The following is a 15,998-nucleotide window of genomic DNA, read 5'->3' as shown; positions in this document are numbered from 1 at the left end:
CAAAAGGAAACCCACACGGACACGGGGAGAATATGCAAAGGGCGGAAGGCTGGAAGAGGAGGGGACACACCCAGGAAGGGACGCCAGTCCGTCACAAGGCACCCCAAGCGGGACTTGAACCCCAGATGGGACACCAGAGAGCAGGACCCAGCCAAGCCCACTGTGCCACCGCATCCCCCGACAGTAGTGCTATGTTCTAATACTTCATCTTTTTAAATGAAAGAATGAAAAAAGCCTAGCAAATGAGTCCATGCCCATAATGTGTATCTCTGTCACAACACAGCCAATCTGTTTCTTCATTACAGAAATAGCAGTTAGAGAAATTTCATCACTCAGGTTTCTCCAGATAGCACATGAGACATAATTTCAAGGTTAGACGGCAACTGAATCACAATAAAAGAAGGAAAAAAGGACGCAGCTCTGGATGGAAGCGAACCCCTTCGGCAGACTTCTGTTCTGTCTTCTGTTCTGCAGCTGGCTGTGTAAAGGTACATCGATGGAGCTCTTTCTGCGTTTTGGCTCAACATCTGGGTGTGCACCATCAAATCAAAGTCCTTTTTGAGCGCTGAGGCTGGGAGGCTCGACAATCTATTATTTGACCTTGAATTAATGAGGGTTGGATCTAGCGCTCAACATCAGTGGCTCAATCAATTATAAAACAAAGATCACGCTCATATTTCACGGCCAACTGAGATGAAAGACAACGGCAAATTACACAGCTCTTCGCAATTTCTTTAAGTCATTTACTTGCTGTGCTTCACATTGTCTAGTGCAAGCAATTTGAAGGCCATTCAAAGGCTTTATTTTACTCCCTTGATTACCTCTTTGTATGACAGAGCTGCAGTGAATATATTCACTACCGATCCTGCATTAAAGCTTTCTGCGGCAAGTAGGGAATTCAGGCGTTTCAAAGTTGTTATGCTCGACAGTGATATGAAATATTTATTCACTTACACCATTAGGAGTGTCTATAAAGGTCACATTTCCGTTCACATGTAGAAACAGGTGTTGTAGGGTTGAGGCTGTGCCTTTCGTTTATTCTAAGCGTAATTGGGGGGAATTTGCATCGATTTGGCCTGTATGATGCCGATACCATTTGCAGCTCCAGTGGTGTGCAATAACGTACACTATTTTAAAATGCACTAAATGAGGCCTGCACCTTAGGTGCATAATTCGACCCGGACGTCTGTTCATAACTTGTTTTGACTGTAACTCTGATGTCGGTTTTGCCGATAATTCGCAATCAATAAAGGTTGTAACACAAACTTGCCCTCACATACCCATCGGTTAGGTTCTGTGAAACCCTCAGACTAAGCTAACAAATCTAAAATATAAAATATAGAAAAAATATTTTTAAAAAACATTCCAACACTTCCATCTATTGTCAATAACTTACTGTCCAAGGTATGGTTACAGTGCTCTGCCGCATCCCTGAAACAGAGTGAAACAGGCTACACTCTGGACATGCTGACACTACACTGCAGTGTAACACTTTTATTGTATTATTTTTTATTAACTTAAAGCTACATTAAAATTAAAACTCGTTTAAAACTGCTGAAGATAAAAATACTTCATGTAACTTAAGCAGTTCAACACACAAGCCTGTCCGGTGTCCCTAAGCTTCAGATCACGTTGTTTCTTTAAATAACAATCTTTAACAATCAATAAAAGCCTAATAAAACCTCAAATAAAACCTATAAGAAGAGTCATGCAAAAATCTTGGATGTAGCTATAGAAAACAGAGGTACATTACAAGACTTTTATTAAGACTGAGATTTTTATTAACTTCAAGCTCCACTGAGCTGTAAACACTGGTCCTTGGTCCTTGACCTCGGTTGTGCTTCTGGTCCGAAAGCCTTTTGCAGCCTATTAATGGTGAGATGCGCAAATGCGGGTCATTTTGCGCAACTGATGCGCAACTGACACATTTTCGGAAATAGAATGCTGAAGAGAAGCACACACACTCACACACACACACAACACAATGTCTACAACCGCTTGTCCTGAGCGGGGTCGCGAACAACCGAAGCCTAATCTGGCAACACAGGGACATGGTCGAAGGGGGGGGGGGGGGGGCACCAGTCCGCCACAAAGCACCACAAACGGGCCTTGAACCCCAGACCCACCACATAGCGAGCGCCCCACCCTCCAAAGAGAAGCAATTAAAAATAAATAAATTAGCTGTGAAATGTTTGCGTCTTCGCAACTCTGATTTCCGCGATACGAGGAACCGTTGTACTTGTGAACCCGTTTACAGATGTTCGCCGAGCTTGGCATTTGGACTGCAAACATTTCATCACCAGCCGAGGTGACATCATCAGTCAACGCCAAGCTCGGCAAACACCTGAACATCTGAATCAACAACCTGAGCTACGAACACCACCGATCTTCTCTACCGTTGTGAACCAGTTTACTTTTACTCATTTAGCTGATGCTTTTCTCCAAAGCAACTTACAATGTTAAGGCTACAGTTAACACAAGCTTACCATTATTTACCCATTTATGCAGCTGGGTAATTTTACAGGAGCAATTCAGCATAAGTATGTTGCTCAGAGGTGCTATAGTTGGAGGTGGGGATCAAACCTGCAACCTTTAGATCTAAAGGCAGCAGCTCTAACCAATACACTACCATTTGAAAATTATAATCTCTATAATTTATTGTTTCTAGAATTTTAAATGCTAAAACAGCTGGAGAACTGTATCAAAATCTTAACCAGGTTTTCAGTTGTTGATTCATCCCAACTTCAGCCCAAGGTTCAGTCCTCAACTGAGTCACCTGTTTATCATAAAAACGAAAGTCCGCGGCAAACTGTGGGAGAAGGTCAGCTCAAGTGTGACCCTGCGAGACTCTCAAGCTCAGGCCAGGCACCAGTACTGATGTACTATAGTACACTTAGGGCACAGTGGCAAGACGAGCTGTAAAGCAAAATGCGGCGAGTTCTCATCAGATGTCCACACCTGAGCAAAAAAGTCACACCATTTCTCAGCATCCATGGATGTTTTCAATAGAATTGTCTCATTTTGCAGGTCTGGATAACATCGGCCACCGTGTCGGGCGTGATTTAAAGAGGCAGCAAAAATGGACCTTTCCACAGCCGTCATAACATTAATGTCCCAGTTCACCTAAATGTAACCACACAGATAATTTGCATTCATGCCTGCATATTAATTAACTGATAATGAGATGATAAAGATTTTTTTCCTCTCTGCAGGTATATGGCTACTATTCAATTGCAAGTGAAATAGGGTACAAAATTAAGTCCTTTTATCAAGAATCTGAAATCAAAAAGCTATTTAGCAGTACATTTTCCAACAAAGTGGTTTTCATTTATCTTCTCCAACACATTATTCCATTTGGACATTTTAAAACACTTTTCATTTGTATAATGGTAATATTTTCCTGTAATTTCCCGCTGCCTGTGCGATAGGCAATTGCGATATGGCTTTATAGGATAGCTAGTCCCCTCCAGCTATATTCATTTGGCGGTAATGAACTTAAAACATATACTTAGATGAGATGTCTTCAGCAAATGGAAAAAAAGGCTTTCTGCCCCCCCCCCCCAACCTCCCCCCCCGCCCTCACAGCGCACTGCTGCCCCCTACTGGCGAAGGCGGTGATGTTCCGCATCTGTCGGGGAAACTGGATACTTGGCGTTAGTTATTTCACAGGGAACATTTTCAAAGCCCATCACTCCTCGTGTTTCATATACAGATTGCATTACATGACCTCTCTCTTGGAATGTCATCCAAGTTCCCCTTATTTCTGTCATTTTCTGTGTCGGTAAATTGCATGGTTCGTCTTAAAACTACGTTTAAAACATCATCTAAAAGATAATCGAGAAATCCCATGTTTTAAAAAAATTATGTTTATGCTTTAATATCATTTGTTACAATTTTTTAAAACAGATTTTTTTTTTTTTTTTTGCGGTATTCGTGATTTCATTATAGAAGTTCCCCTACTCATAATTTAGGGGAGAAATCGGTAGAAATGTTTACATTCAAGCGAACAGGCTACTACTAGTAGTACTAGGCAAAATAAAGAAGTGTATTTTTATTGAAACATTAACAAATTGGCGTCTGTTAAGAAAAAAGTATATCTTTACGACAGTTTAAGGTGTTATATTTTGAAAAAGTTCGGGGAATAATGTAAATGTATCATCTCGTGTTTTTAATTTTAAAAGATTAATCGAAAGGCCAGGGCGCTCATGTTACAATTAGCTCGTTTGCGAAGTGACCGATTCGCTCCTATTTTAACCAGTAAAAAAAAAAAGCGGAACGAAGCCATAATTTTAGCAGATATACGATGTGAAACATTTCCCCGGACTCCCTGTCGATGTCTGGCCATGTTGTTACACACCATTCTGTGAAGTTAGTGTGAAAACGAAGATTTTAAACAAACATGTCGTCTGTCGCGGGATCTTAATAGCGCTGCCGAAGCGCCACCTGGTGGCACGTCCTGCGTCACACGCTTTACGTAAAGGCACGTAATCCACGCGCATCTTTTAAAGGCGCGTGCACGTCATGTGTCATTGTTTACATTTACATTTATTCATTTAGCATACGCTTTTCTCCGAAGCGACTTACAGTGAATCCAAATTATTATTATTATTATTATTGTTGTTGTTGTTGTTATAAATAAATATATGTTTATTAAGGGGACAACAAGCACCAGATGCAGATAATGGGCTGCACCTTGTGCTTGTTGTCCCCTTAACAATCTGCTTCCAGCTGTTAACTGTCAGTCTTGCTGATCAGATGGACCCTGCCACAGGAGGCTTCTGGGATTCCCAGGGGCAGTTTTGGAGACTTCCAGGCCTCCTTATTGTAAAGTGCATTGTTTGAGGCTATCATATTTATTTAAGTGTTTAATCATTCATTTACATGTGTTTATTTGTTTGTTCAGCAGATGCTTTTCTCCAAAGCGACTTCCAATGAACTCTATGTAGCGTTATCAGCCCACACACCTTATTCACCGTGGTGACTTACACTGCTAGATACACTACTTACAATAGGTCACTCATCTATACATCAGTGGAACACACTCTCTCTGTCACTCGCACACTATGAGGGGAACCTGAACAGCATGTCTCTGGACTTGCTTATTTTGCTTTTAAACTTACTGTATTAATGTCTTCTGCACATATTACCTATATTTGATGGTTTTTCATTCACTTTATGTGTAATCTTGTCACTGCATTCTGTCTTGAGGATAGAGAGCTTACATAAGAATAGATGTGTGTATTATGTGTACCTGTCTGAGCAGTCGTGCTAGAGAATGTTTTGTTTTCCCCAAATCTACAAGCTGGAGGACTATGTAATGCTATGTCACCACTCTTGAACTGTCCATAAACGGTACCCAGAGCTTTATCAGTTCTTACCTCTGCAGAAGCCTGCTGTTTTTTTTGTATTCATACCCAAATGCCCAACCAATATGAACTGCATGATATGAATTATTTTATGACTTCTGAAAATCCTTTATTAATGATAAATTATTCTCACACATGCTCTATTAAGGAGGAAGATACTTGCACAATGTGACAACCAATATGTGGTGTATTATGGTATATGGGTGGCATTGTGGCACAGCAAGTAGCACTGCTCTCTTGCAGTCTCTGGGTGGTGTGCGAGAACATGGGTTCAACCCCCCCTTCAGTCTATGTAGAGTTTGCATGTTCTCACTGTGTCTGTGTGGATTTCCTCCCAAAAATATGCTGTTCAGGTTCCCCCATAGTGTGTGAGTGACAGAGTGAGTGTGTTCCACTGATGTATGGAGGAGTGACCCATTGTAAGTAGTGTGTCTTGCAGTGTAAGTCACCTTGGTGAATAAGGTGTGTGGGCTGATAACACTACATAAAGTTCATTGGAAGGTGCTTTGGAGAACAGCATCTGCTAAATCAGTAAATATGGCAATCTACCTATAAATTACTGCATATGTGGATACTCTGACTAAACACCAACAATTCTGACATCAAGGAGCAGGTCAAGCATGGTATTAAAATGTGTATCTTTATTGTATGGGAGAGATTATTGGATTGTTGACAGGATACAAGACAGCCACAGTGTTAGAAAGGTAAAATAAAGCAGGACAGAAAATTCTAAATCAACACAGCAAAGGCACTTTGCAGTTATACTGAAAACTACAAGTCCATCTTATTTACAAATATGTACATGTCTACAGGTAGCTTCTACAAAACATTTGAAGGTGACAAATCACAAACTCATTGTCTTGACTAGCGCAAAGCATTTGTGAGCCGGGTTTCCACAGCATGATCAGAGATCAAAAGGGATGTGTACACTTAAGTAACGCATGATTATTAAAGGAAAACATGTACACTTAGGGGATGTACTACAGACAACGGTTACTAGTCTCCTGAAATGCTAAAGATGGAAAAATATTGATATAATTTGATATAAACTGGTGAAAAGCATAAAAGATAAGCACCTAAAATCGGTTCTCTAAAATACCTTTTCTCTTATGACTATAAAAATTATTCCATTTTGAACATGGAATACTCAATATCATAGTCGGAGAGGTGACTTAGTAATTAAAGACGAACGGACAGAGACGAATGGGGAAGCAAGCCAGTCCCAGACCGGGAGATACTGGAAGCTGGAACTAAGCTGAACTGTGCAAAGTCTTTTCCAGAACTCTCTGTTGCCCACCCAGAGTCCTGGGGGCTCCAACGCCTCTAGGGGCAGGCAGGCAGACAGGTAGAGGCTGGAGCATTCTACCACTAGCTTTGTGTGCTGGGCCATGTGCTGGTGCTTACTACAAAGGACACAAACCACTGGGGAGGAACCTCACCACTGGAGAAGCCTCAGGACCTTAACCACCAACTCCAGATGAGCACTGGACTGTAAGACACAACAGTTGAGCTCGGCAGGGGCCAACGGGCAGCTAGGTATCAGTGGGCGCCGCGGTCATTGGCCACGTCCTGCAGTCTGCGCAGCAGGGCAGTCTGGTTCTCCTGGCAGAGCCGCTTGGCGGGTGAAAGAGCAGCGCCGTCGTCCAGCGTCATGCTGCGCTTCTTGGTGGGCGACTCTCCGGTTCTGATCATGCTGTTGATCTCCCGCAGTCGCTACAGGGAGACGTGTGTCAACTCTGTTATGATATGCACGCAATGACGTATATACAACGCTACTGTGACTGCTCCACCTAATAAGCGTTAATAACGTGTTTTCAAAAGATTGAATGAGGTTATAAGAGTTCCTAGATGTTAATTTTCTCATAATTCCACAAGCTCTGTTTTAATTTTTACACTTTAGTTTGAAAAGCACAAAAAGACCAGAGGTAAGATACCACTGATCTGTATGTATGTACTGATGTATCTTTAAATGTACATACAGTTAATCTGCTAATGACCAGGATACTGGAATGACCAGACATTCCAGTGCATCACAATATTTATTTTTTTTTTTGTCAGAATTGTCAAAAAAGGGGAAAAGGTTGTTGGTGAATCCAAATTAAGATCACTGGTAATTTTTCAGGCTGGTGGTAGGATATTGGGTGAAATGCACCTAAATGCATAAATGCCACAGGCTGTCATATTTATCATGCTGCAAATTTTTTTTTGGGGGGGGGGTGAGGGAGGTGGAGGGAAACAGGCAGACCATTGTTTAAAAAAAATATCTGTAGTTCAATATTTCAAGTGATTTGAAAGCATTGACTGTAAATAAATAACACATAAAAATATTAAGATTCTTCAAAATGTGTCAAAATACTTTACTAACATGTCAAAATGATTTTTAAAAAATGCATATATAATACATTGTAATGACCAACCAGTGGCATGACTGGAGGCCATTTCACCCATTAGTTTAGTCCTGGAGGGCGAACTGTATGATTAAACTGCTGCTAATAAATAATGACACCTATGTCTTACCACCTGATTAAGTCATGGATCACATTTTAAAAAACATATACACAGAAGTTTTGTCATAAACAGATGTAAACACACACCTGCCTTCATACCACTGGAGGCGTCCAGCTGGGAAAGCCGACATGGTTGGTAACTTACCTTGGAGGGACTGGCACAGATATAGTAGAAGATCTTGTCCCGGGGGGATAGGGGGTTGCCATTCTTGTGGGGCGAGATGTAGATTGAGTGTTTGTGGGAGAGAAGCACCCGGCGTGGGGACCCAGTCCTCAGGGAGGGGTATGGGGACAGAGGCGGGCCATCTATCTGCTGGTCCAAAGACAAGGCCACCTCATGAGGACACACAATAGCCACATGGGACACTCGGTAAGGCAGTGTTCACACATTCCATTTTTTACACCTTCTTTATTGTTCAACTGAAATTATTCCTTGGATATGAAGCTAACCTTATATGATATCCCAGTTCTAAAGAGTTCCAAAACTGTATGTGAGTTGTCCTGGCCTTTAGTGGATTATTTATTTATATATTTGTATTATTTATGTATGCTGAGGGGGTGTGGTCTGTGCCTGCTCTCTGGTGGGTTTGGGGTTTGAGTCCCGCTTAGGGTGCCTTGTGATGGACTGGCGTCCCGTCCTTGGTGTGCCCCCACTCCTGCCTTACGCCCTGTGTTGCCGGGTGTGTGTGTGTGTGTGTGTGTGTGTGTGTCATTACATACTTTTTTGTCATGCACCTGGACCCACTGTCAATGACATAACATGAAGACAACAGGTGTTTCTTATGACAACAGACCAGATGAGCTGTAAGGTTCAGGATAGATTATTTACAGGCTGAAGAGCCTTTAGCCCCCAGTCTTTTATTTATCAGAACTTTGTGGCATTTACAACACAGAATGCACTCTTTGGTGACCAAACACTGGCTTTTTTGTAATTACTGTGATAAACACATAAACTACTCCGAGTCCTTCTGTTTATGCATTTTTGAAGATACAAATGTTTTTCCTTTTTTTTTTTTTTTAAAATGGCATTCCCTTCACAACTCTTCTGAGGATGAGCAGTTAATGAAAAGGGAATAAATAAATTAAAATCTTGCAGTGAATTTTGATTCGGCCATAGCTGTAATTTTTACAGAAACTACCATGAGAATAAATTGAAAAGTGTGTGTATTATGCTGTGGTTGAATTGATGAACAAACTGAGGTACGAACATACTTCCGCACCCAGTTGTGTTTGTATGATGAGGATACAGTGTACGGGGGCAAAGGCTTAAAGAGCTCCTAAGTTGTGGAATAATGAACCAGCCCATTTTAGTGACCCCTCTTCAATCAACGCATTCAAAAAGTGAATTAATGTCCGACAATTTTCTTCAACATACTCCAAGTTAAGCTGCTGATGCTGCTGTTGTCTGTCTGCTGGTACACCACAGATGATCAAGTCCTCAACACCTGTACTGCCGCAACCATGCAGACTCAGCTGCGGACCACACAACCACCTGACCCCTGCAGAAGAGACTCCACATCTGTGTCCTAACTGTGTAGTGCTGTCCTGCCGTTGGCCAGCTGAGACTTTTTCACCCATGTACCAACCTAGAGAGTTCTGCTTCCCCTCCGGTATTGCCTTTTGGCTTTATCTACACACCTGCTTTGAACCATCTACCATTGTTGGCATTTACCGCATGTCTCCGTGTCGTTTCTGTTATCCTCTGTGCAGCAAGGGCTCAGGGGACTTGAAACAATATTGGGCTTTTGACCCACAGAGTCCCCCAGGTTTGGGAAAGACTACTGTCGCACTGGAAACGACTTTTTTCACCACAGGGTATGTTGTCATCAAAGCTACTACAGCTGCTGCTTTATTAGCATTTATACCACTACATTTACATTTATTCATTCAGCTGATGCTTTTTTCCAAAGCAACTAACAATGTTCATCTATCCATCCATCCATCCGTCTTCCTCCGCTTTTATCCGGGGCCGGGTCGCGGGGGCAGCAGTCCGAGCAGAGTCCTCCAGACTTCCCTCTCCCCGTACACCTCCTCCAGTTCCTCTGGGGGAATCCCAAGGCGTTCCCAGGCCAGCCGGGAGACATAGTCTCTCCAACGTGTCCTGGGTCTGCTGCCCCGAGGCCTCCTCCCAGTGGGACAAGCCCGGAACACCTCCCCAGGGAGGCGTCCAGGAGGCATCTGGAACAGATGCCCGAGCCACCTCAACTGGCTCCTCTCGATGCGGAGGAGCAGCGGCTCTACTCCGAGCTCCTCCCAGGTGACTGAGCTCCTCACCCTATCCCTAAGGGTGCGCCCAGCCACTCTGCGGAGGAAACTCATTTCTGCCGCTTGTATCCGTGATCATCTTCTTTCGGTCATGATCCAAAGTTCATGACCATAGGTGAGGGTAGGAACGTAGATCGACCGGTAAATTGAGAGCTTCGCCTTACGACTCAGCTCCCTCTTCACCACAACAGACCGGTACAATGATGGCATTACTGCGGACGCTGCACCGATCCGTCTGTCAACCTGCTGCTCCATTTTTCCCTCACTCATGAACAAGACCCCGAGGTACTTAAACTCCTCCACTTGACGGAGGAGCTCCCCCCTAACCCGGAGGGGGCAATCCACCTTTTTCCAACTGAGGACCATGGTCTCGGATTTGGAGGTGCTGATTCTCATCCCCGCCGCTTCACCCTCGGCTGCAAACCTCTCCAGTGCACGCTGTAAGTCTTGATTCGATGAAGCCAACAGGACCACATCGTCCGCAAAAAGCAGAGACGAGATCCTGCGGCCACCAAAACAGACACCCTCCGTTCCCTGGCTGCGCCTAGAAATTCTGTCCATAAAGATAATGAACAGAATCGGTGACAAAGGGCAGCCCTGGCGGAGTCCAACATGCACCGGGAACAGGTCTGACTTACTGCCGGCAATGCGAACCAAGCTCCTGCTCCAGTCATACACGGAACGAACAGCCCGTAGCAACGAGCCCTGAACCCCATAATCCCGAAGTACCCCCCACAGGATGCCACGAGGGACACGGTCGAATGCCTTCTCCAGGTCCACAAAACACAGACGGACTGGTTGGGCAAACTCCCATGAACCCTCCAACACCCTAGTGAGGGTATAGAGCTGGTCCAGTGTTCCACAGCCAGGGCGAAAACCGCATTGCTCCTTCTGGATCCGAGGTTCGACTATCGGTCGGATTCTCCTCTCCAGTACCCCGGCATAGACTTTCCCAGGGAGGCTAAGGAGTGTGATCCCCCTATAGTTGGAACACAATCTCCGGTCCCCCTTCTTAAAAAGAGGGACCACCACCCCGGTCTGCCAGTCCAGAAGCACCGTCCCCGAACACCACGCGATGCTGCAGAGGCGTGTCAGCCAAGACAGCCCCACAACATCCAGAGACTTGAGAAACTCGGGGCGGATCTCATCCACCCCCGGAGCCTTGACACCGAGGAGTTTTTTGACTACCTCAGCAACTTCAGCCAGGGTAATGGACGAGCCCCCCTCCGAGTCCCCGGCTTCAGCTTCCTCTACGGAAGGCGTGTTGGAGGGATTGAGGAGATCCTCAAAGTACTCCTTCCACCGCCCGAGGACATCCTCAGTTGAGGTCAGCAGCGTACCACTTCCACTGTAAACAGTGTTGGTGGAACACTGCTTCCCCCTCTGAGTCGCCGGACGGTTTGCCAGAATCTCTTTGAGGCCGACCGAAAGTCTTCCTCCATGGCCTCACCGAACTCCTCCCAGGCCTGAGTTTTTGCCGCGGCGACTGCCAGAGCCGCGCTCTGTCTGGCCTGCCGGTACCCGTCAGCTGCTTCAGGAGTCCTATGAGCCAGCCAGGCCCGATAGAACTCCTTCTTCAGCTTGATGGCATCCCTTACCTCCGGTGTCCACCACCATGTTCGGGGATTGCCGCCGCGACAGGCGCCGGAGACTTTATGGCCGCAGCTCCGAACGCCGCCCCGACAATGGAGGTGTGGAACATAGTCCATTCGGACTCAATGTCCCCAGTCTCCCTCGGGACCTGGTTGAAGCTCTGTCGGAGGTGGGAGTTGAAGACCTCTCTGACAGGGGCCTCCGCCAAACGTTCCCAACAGACCCTCACTATGCGTTTGGGCCTGCCAGGTCTGTCCAGCTTTTTCCCCCGCCATCGAATCCAACTCACCACCAGGTGGTGATCAGTTGACAGCTCAGCCCCTCTCTTCACCAGAGTGTCCAAGACATATGGCCGAAGATCAGAAGAAACGACTACAAAGTCGATCATCGACCTCCGACCTAGGGTGTCCTGGTGCCAAGTGCACTGATGGACACCCTTATGCATGAACATGGTGTTTGTTATGGACAAACCGTGACTAGCACAGAAATCCAATAACAACTCACCGCTCGGGTTCAGATCAGGGAGGCCGTTCCTCCCAATCACGTCCCTCCAGGTGTCACTGTCGCTGCCCACGTGGGCGTTAAAGTCCCCCAGTAGAACGACAGAGTCCCCAGTGGGAGCACTTTCCAGCATGCCCCCCAGGGACTCCAACAAGGCCGGTACTCTGCACTGCCGCTAGGCGCATAAGCACAAACGACAGTGAGAGACCGTTCCCTGACCCGAAGGCGTAGGGAGACGACCCTCTCGTTCACCGGGGTAGACTCCAACACATGGCAGCTGAACTGGGGGGCTATTAATAAGCCCACACCCGCCCGCCGCCTCTCACCCTGGGCAACGCCAGAATAGTGGAGAGTCCACCCTTGGTCGAGAAGAGTGGTTCCAGAACCCAAGCTGTGAATGGAAGTGAGCCCGACTATATCTAGACGGTATCTCTCAACCTCCTGCACTAGCTCAGGCTCCTTCCCCACCAGTGAGGTGACATTCCAAGTCCCAAAAGCCAGAGTTAGCGTCCGAGGTTTGGGTCGACCGGGGACTTGGCCCCGACCACTGCCCAAATCACAACGCACCGGCCCCTTATGTCCTCTCCAGCAGGTGGTGAGCCCACCGAAGAGCGGCTCCACGTCTTGGCTTCGGGCTAAGCCCGGCCAGGCCCCGTGGGCATAGACCTGGCCAACAGGCGCTCGCATGCGAGCCCCCCCCCCCCTCCCCTCCCCAGGCCTGGCTCCAGGGTGGGGCCCTGGTGACCCCATACCGGGCGGGGTGAACGAGATCCTTGATTTAATAGTCATAAGGGGATTTTGAACCGCGCTTTGTCTCGTCTGTCACCCAGGACCTGTTTGCCTTGGGAGACCCTACCAGGGGCATATAGCCCCAGGCAACATAGCTCCTGAGATCATTCAGGCACTCAAACCCCTCCACCTCAGTAAGGTGGCGGTTCGCGGAGGGGTGAATCTGCAACCTTTGGATCCAAATGTTCTAACCACATGCTCAAGTCGTCAGGAAGCTGGTGGCGTAGGGGCTACAGCTGCTGCTTTAGGACTCTAAGATTCAGATCCCATCTCCTGCTCCAGTACCCTTCATTATAGCACTTACCCTGAATTGACACAGCAAAAATTACCCAGTTGTATATATAGGTAAATAATTGTAAATAGCTTAAAATCATAAGTTGCTTTGGAGAAAAGTGTCTGATTAATGAATAAATGTAACACATCTGCAGTGGTTGGACTACACGTGTGTAACTCAGTCGCTCCAGTTGACTCACCCCCTGTTCAGCCGCGGATCCGCCGGAGAAGCGCAGGGCGAAGTCGCGCATCTGTTTGATGTACACGTTGTTGTAGAAGCTGATGAGGTCTCCGCGCTCTTCCTCCTGAGGCCCTGCAGGGTCGCTGGCATGGCGTGGGGGGGTGCCAGGGGCACTGCTCGGCTGGGAGACAGGCAGGGTGCTACTGGAGCGCATGTGCACTGGGCTGCTGTCTGTAGACACACACACACACACACACACACACACACACACACACAAGGATGAGAGCCTGGCAAGCAGACTGACAACAGGTGTGTCCACCTGCGTTATGCTGTCATCCAAAGCGAGTGACAGCCTGTAATTTTACACGTAATTTTGACAGCTTAAAATTTACTGATGAATATAAACTTCCTTACTCAAGGGTAAAATAATAGAGCCTGTCCCTTCATAGTGACATAACACAGAATAACACATCTTATTTCTTCAATTTATTAATTAATCAGATTCGGTTAAAAACATCACATAAAGCTATGAATAATTTGCTATAAACATTTATTTATTATACTTTCATGTATACTGGAAACAACAGGCGTGAGGCAAGGAACACTGGAAGGGAAACAATTTTATTAACATGAAGCAACATTAAAAACTACTGTAAAATGACTGGGAAAAAAATGTAATGTCCACAACTTCTCACTCAGCGTGTTGTTCAGATTTACACATGTAACATAGTGCCATGTTTCTCTATCTCCAAGAAAATATACTGACCAATCGTTCCCACCACCGTTCGTCCAAATCGTTTCGGAGAGCATTTTGCTGCCCACTAATGGAAGCATGCAGAATTGCAACAGGAAGCTTATAAAATTAAAAATGTATCAAATAAATAAACGGAACATTTATATCTTTGAACATTCATAACTCAGATATTCATAATGTGACACAGCGATGTATGCATGTATAATATTTTAAGAAGTGTGAGTACTTGTATTTATGAGGCATTGAGGAAGATACGGGACAATGACCTTGACTTGAATTTTAGTGAATGGTTTTCCATAAGTACTAAAGTCTTTTGCCTGCACCTTCCTCCATATCCAGGGACAAAACTGCAGGTTAATTTACTTTACTCTAGTACATCTTAATTTCGGGGTACATCTCAGCCATGTTTTAAACATAAGGCCAGTCTGGATACTTTTATATTTATTCTACAAATGTGAGAGGATGCAAGTTTTATGCAATGGGGTTCGTTCAGCCAGTAAGTCTTATTTCTCCCTGACGAAGTTTTGGAACATAGGTTGACTATTCTTGCACATAAAAATAAAAATTAAAAAAAAAGTATTTTATTGTGACGGTCTACACCTGAAGCCCTTTCTATACACATTTTCAATTTTAATTAACATTTCATCTGCATGACAAGTTAAAGGAATTCCAGAATGTGTAGACACCTTTGCGGAGCTTATCACACAGTGCTATGTGATCACACCTGGGAACTATTTCAACCTTTTCCATTTACATTTATTAATTTTGTGGACACTTTTCTCCAAAGTAACATACATCTCATAGAAACCGTTTGCTCTTATTTTAGCAATGTGTGTATGTACACATGTACGATGTATGTATGTTTACGTATGTTGTTTTATGTATGGAATAGATTGGAAATTTCATTTTCATAAAGGGTCCCATGCATGTAAAAAAAAATGTTTTAAATAATCCCTGATGAAGTTTATAGGGTGTGGCAGTGTGTGTGGACTGGCTGAAAAAAAGACACATTGAATTAAATGAATATCTAGGAAAGTAAAGCACAATGGTGCAAAAATGGGGATACAAAGTCAAACATATGAAGTACACAAGAAAGACTTTAGGGAGAGTGTCGGACCCCAACTAAGGCAATGGGTACATAACTCCCACAATGCACCATGACTCAGTCTCTCTCAAAAGGCTGCATCTCACACTTTTGTAACGCGGCCTCTGTTTATTGTGCCGAAGAGGAATGTCACAGACTTGGACTGGATATCAGAGGCAGGATTAAAAAAAAAAAAAAAATTAAAATTTAGAATAAGGGGTATTACTAGCAGACAAGAAAAGCGGGAAAAAACAGGTATAAGGAGACAAAATAATGGATGCTGAGTGTAATGGTGAAAATTATGGTGTCTTATTTATTCATTTAGCTGATGCTAACATTAATCTACCAACAACTACTTACCCATTTATGCAGCTGGATAATTTTTACTGGAGCAATTTTAGGGTAAGTACCTTGCTCAAGGCTACTACAGCTAGGTAGGATTCAAGCCAGCGACCTTTAGGTTCATAGGCTCGAACCACTACTCTCCCAGCTCCCCCTTCGTCTATATACTGAGGGCTCCATTGATATGCAGACCTGTGTAAGTATCCAGAACATAGTGAACAAAGGCAGAACAGAGAGACGTTTTCAGGGTGGATAGGAATTAATGTGTATATTTAAGTATGCAAAGGCAGCAGGTGTGGAGCTGTTTAGATGTGTTTTTGTGTGCATGCACAAGCATTCCCAG

The 15,998-nt window shown here is 44.9% G+C and overlaps 1 protein-coding gene across 3 annotated transcripts in view; it reads right to left on the bottom strand.

Annotated features, from left to right (window-relative positions):
* Nucleotides 1–6,005: 6,005 nt before the first annotated feature.
* rbl2 (retinoblastoma-like 2 (p130)) overlaps nucleotides 6,006–15,998 on the bottom strand; it is a 29,071-nt gene continuing 19,078 nt past the window's right edge. For 2 of the 3 annotated variants that reach the window (XM_018749751.2, XM_018749754.2), the window contains 3 exons: nucleotides 13,495–13,706; nucleotides 8,019–8,186; nucleotides 6,006–7,079 (listed from right to left, as the gene is read on the bottom strand). In XM_018749751.2, the coding sequence (XP_018605267.1) occupies nucleotides 6,906–7,079; nucleotides 8,019–8,186; nucleotides 13,495–13,706 (554 nt within the window). In that variant the 3' untranslated portion in view covers nucleotides 6,006–6,905. The remainder of the gene's footprint in view (nucleotides 7,080–8,018; nucleotides 8,187–13,494; nucleotides 13,707–15,998) is intronic. The other variant, XM_018749753.2, reaches the window with a different exon arrangement.

This window comes from Scleropages formosus, chromosome 5 (genome assembly GCF_900964775.1).
Source record: "Scleropages formosus chromosome 5, fSclFor1.1, whole genome shotgun sequence".
Classification (NCBI taxonomy): Eukaryota; Metazoa; Chordata; class Actinopteri; order Osteoglossiformes; family Osteoglossidae; genus Scleropages; species Scleropages formosus.
This window is presented reverse-complemented; position numbering and strand designations above follow the sequence as displayed.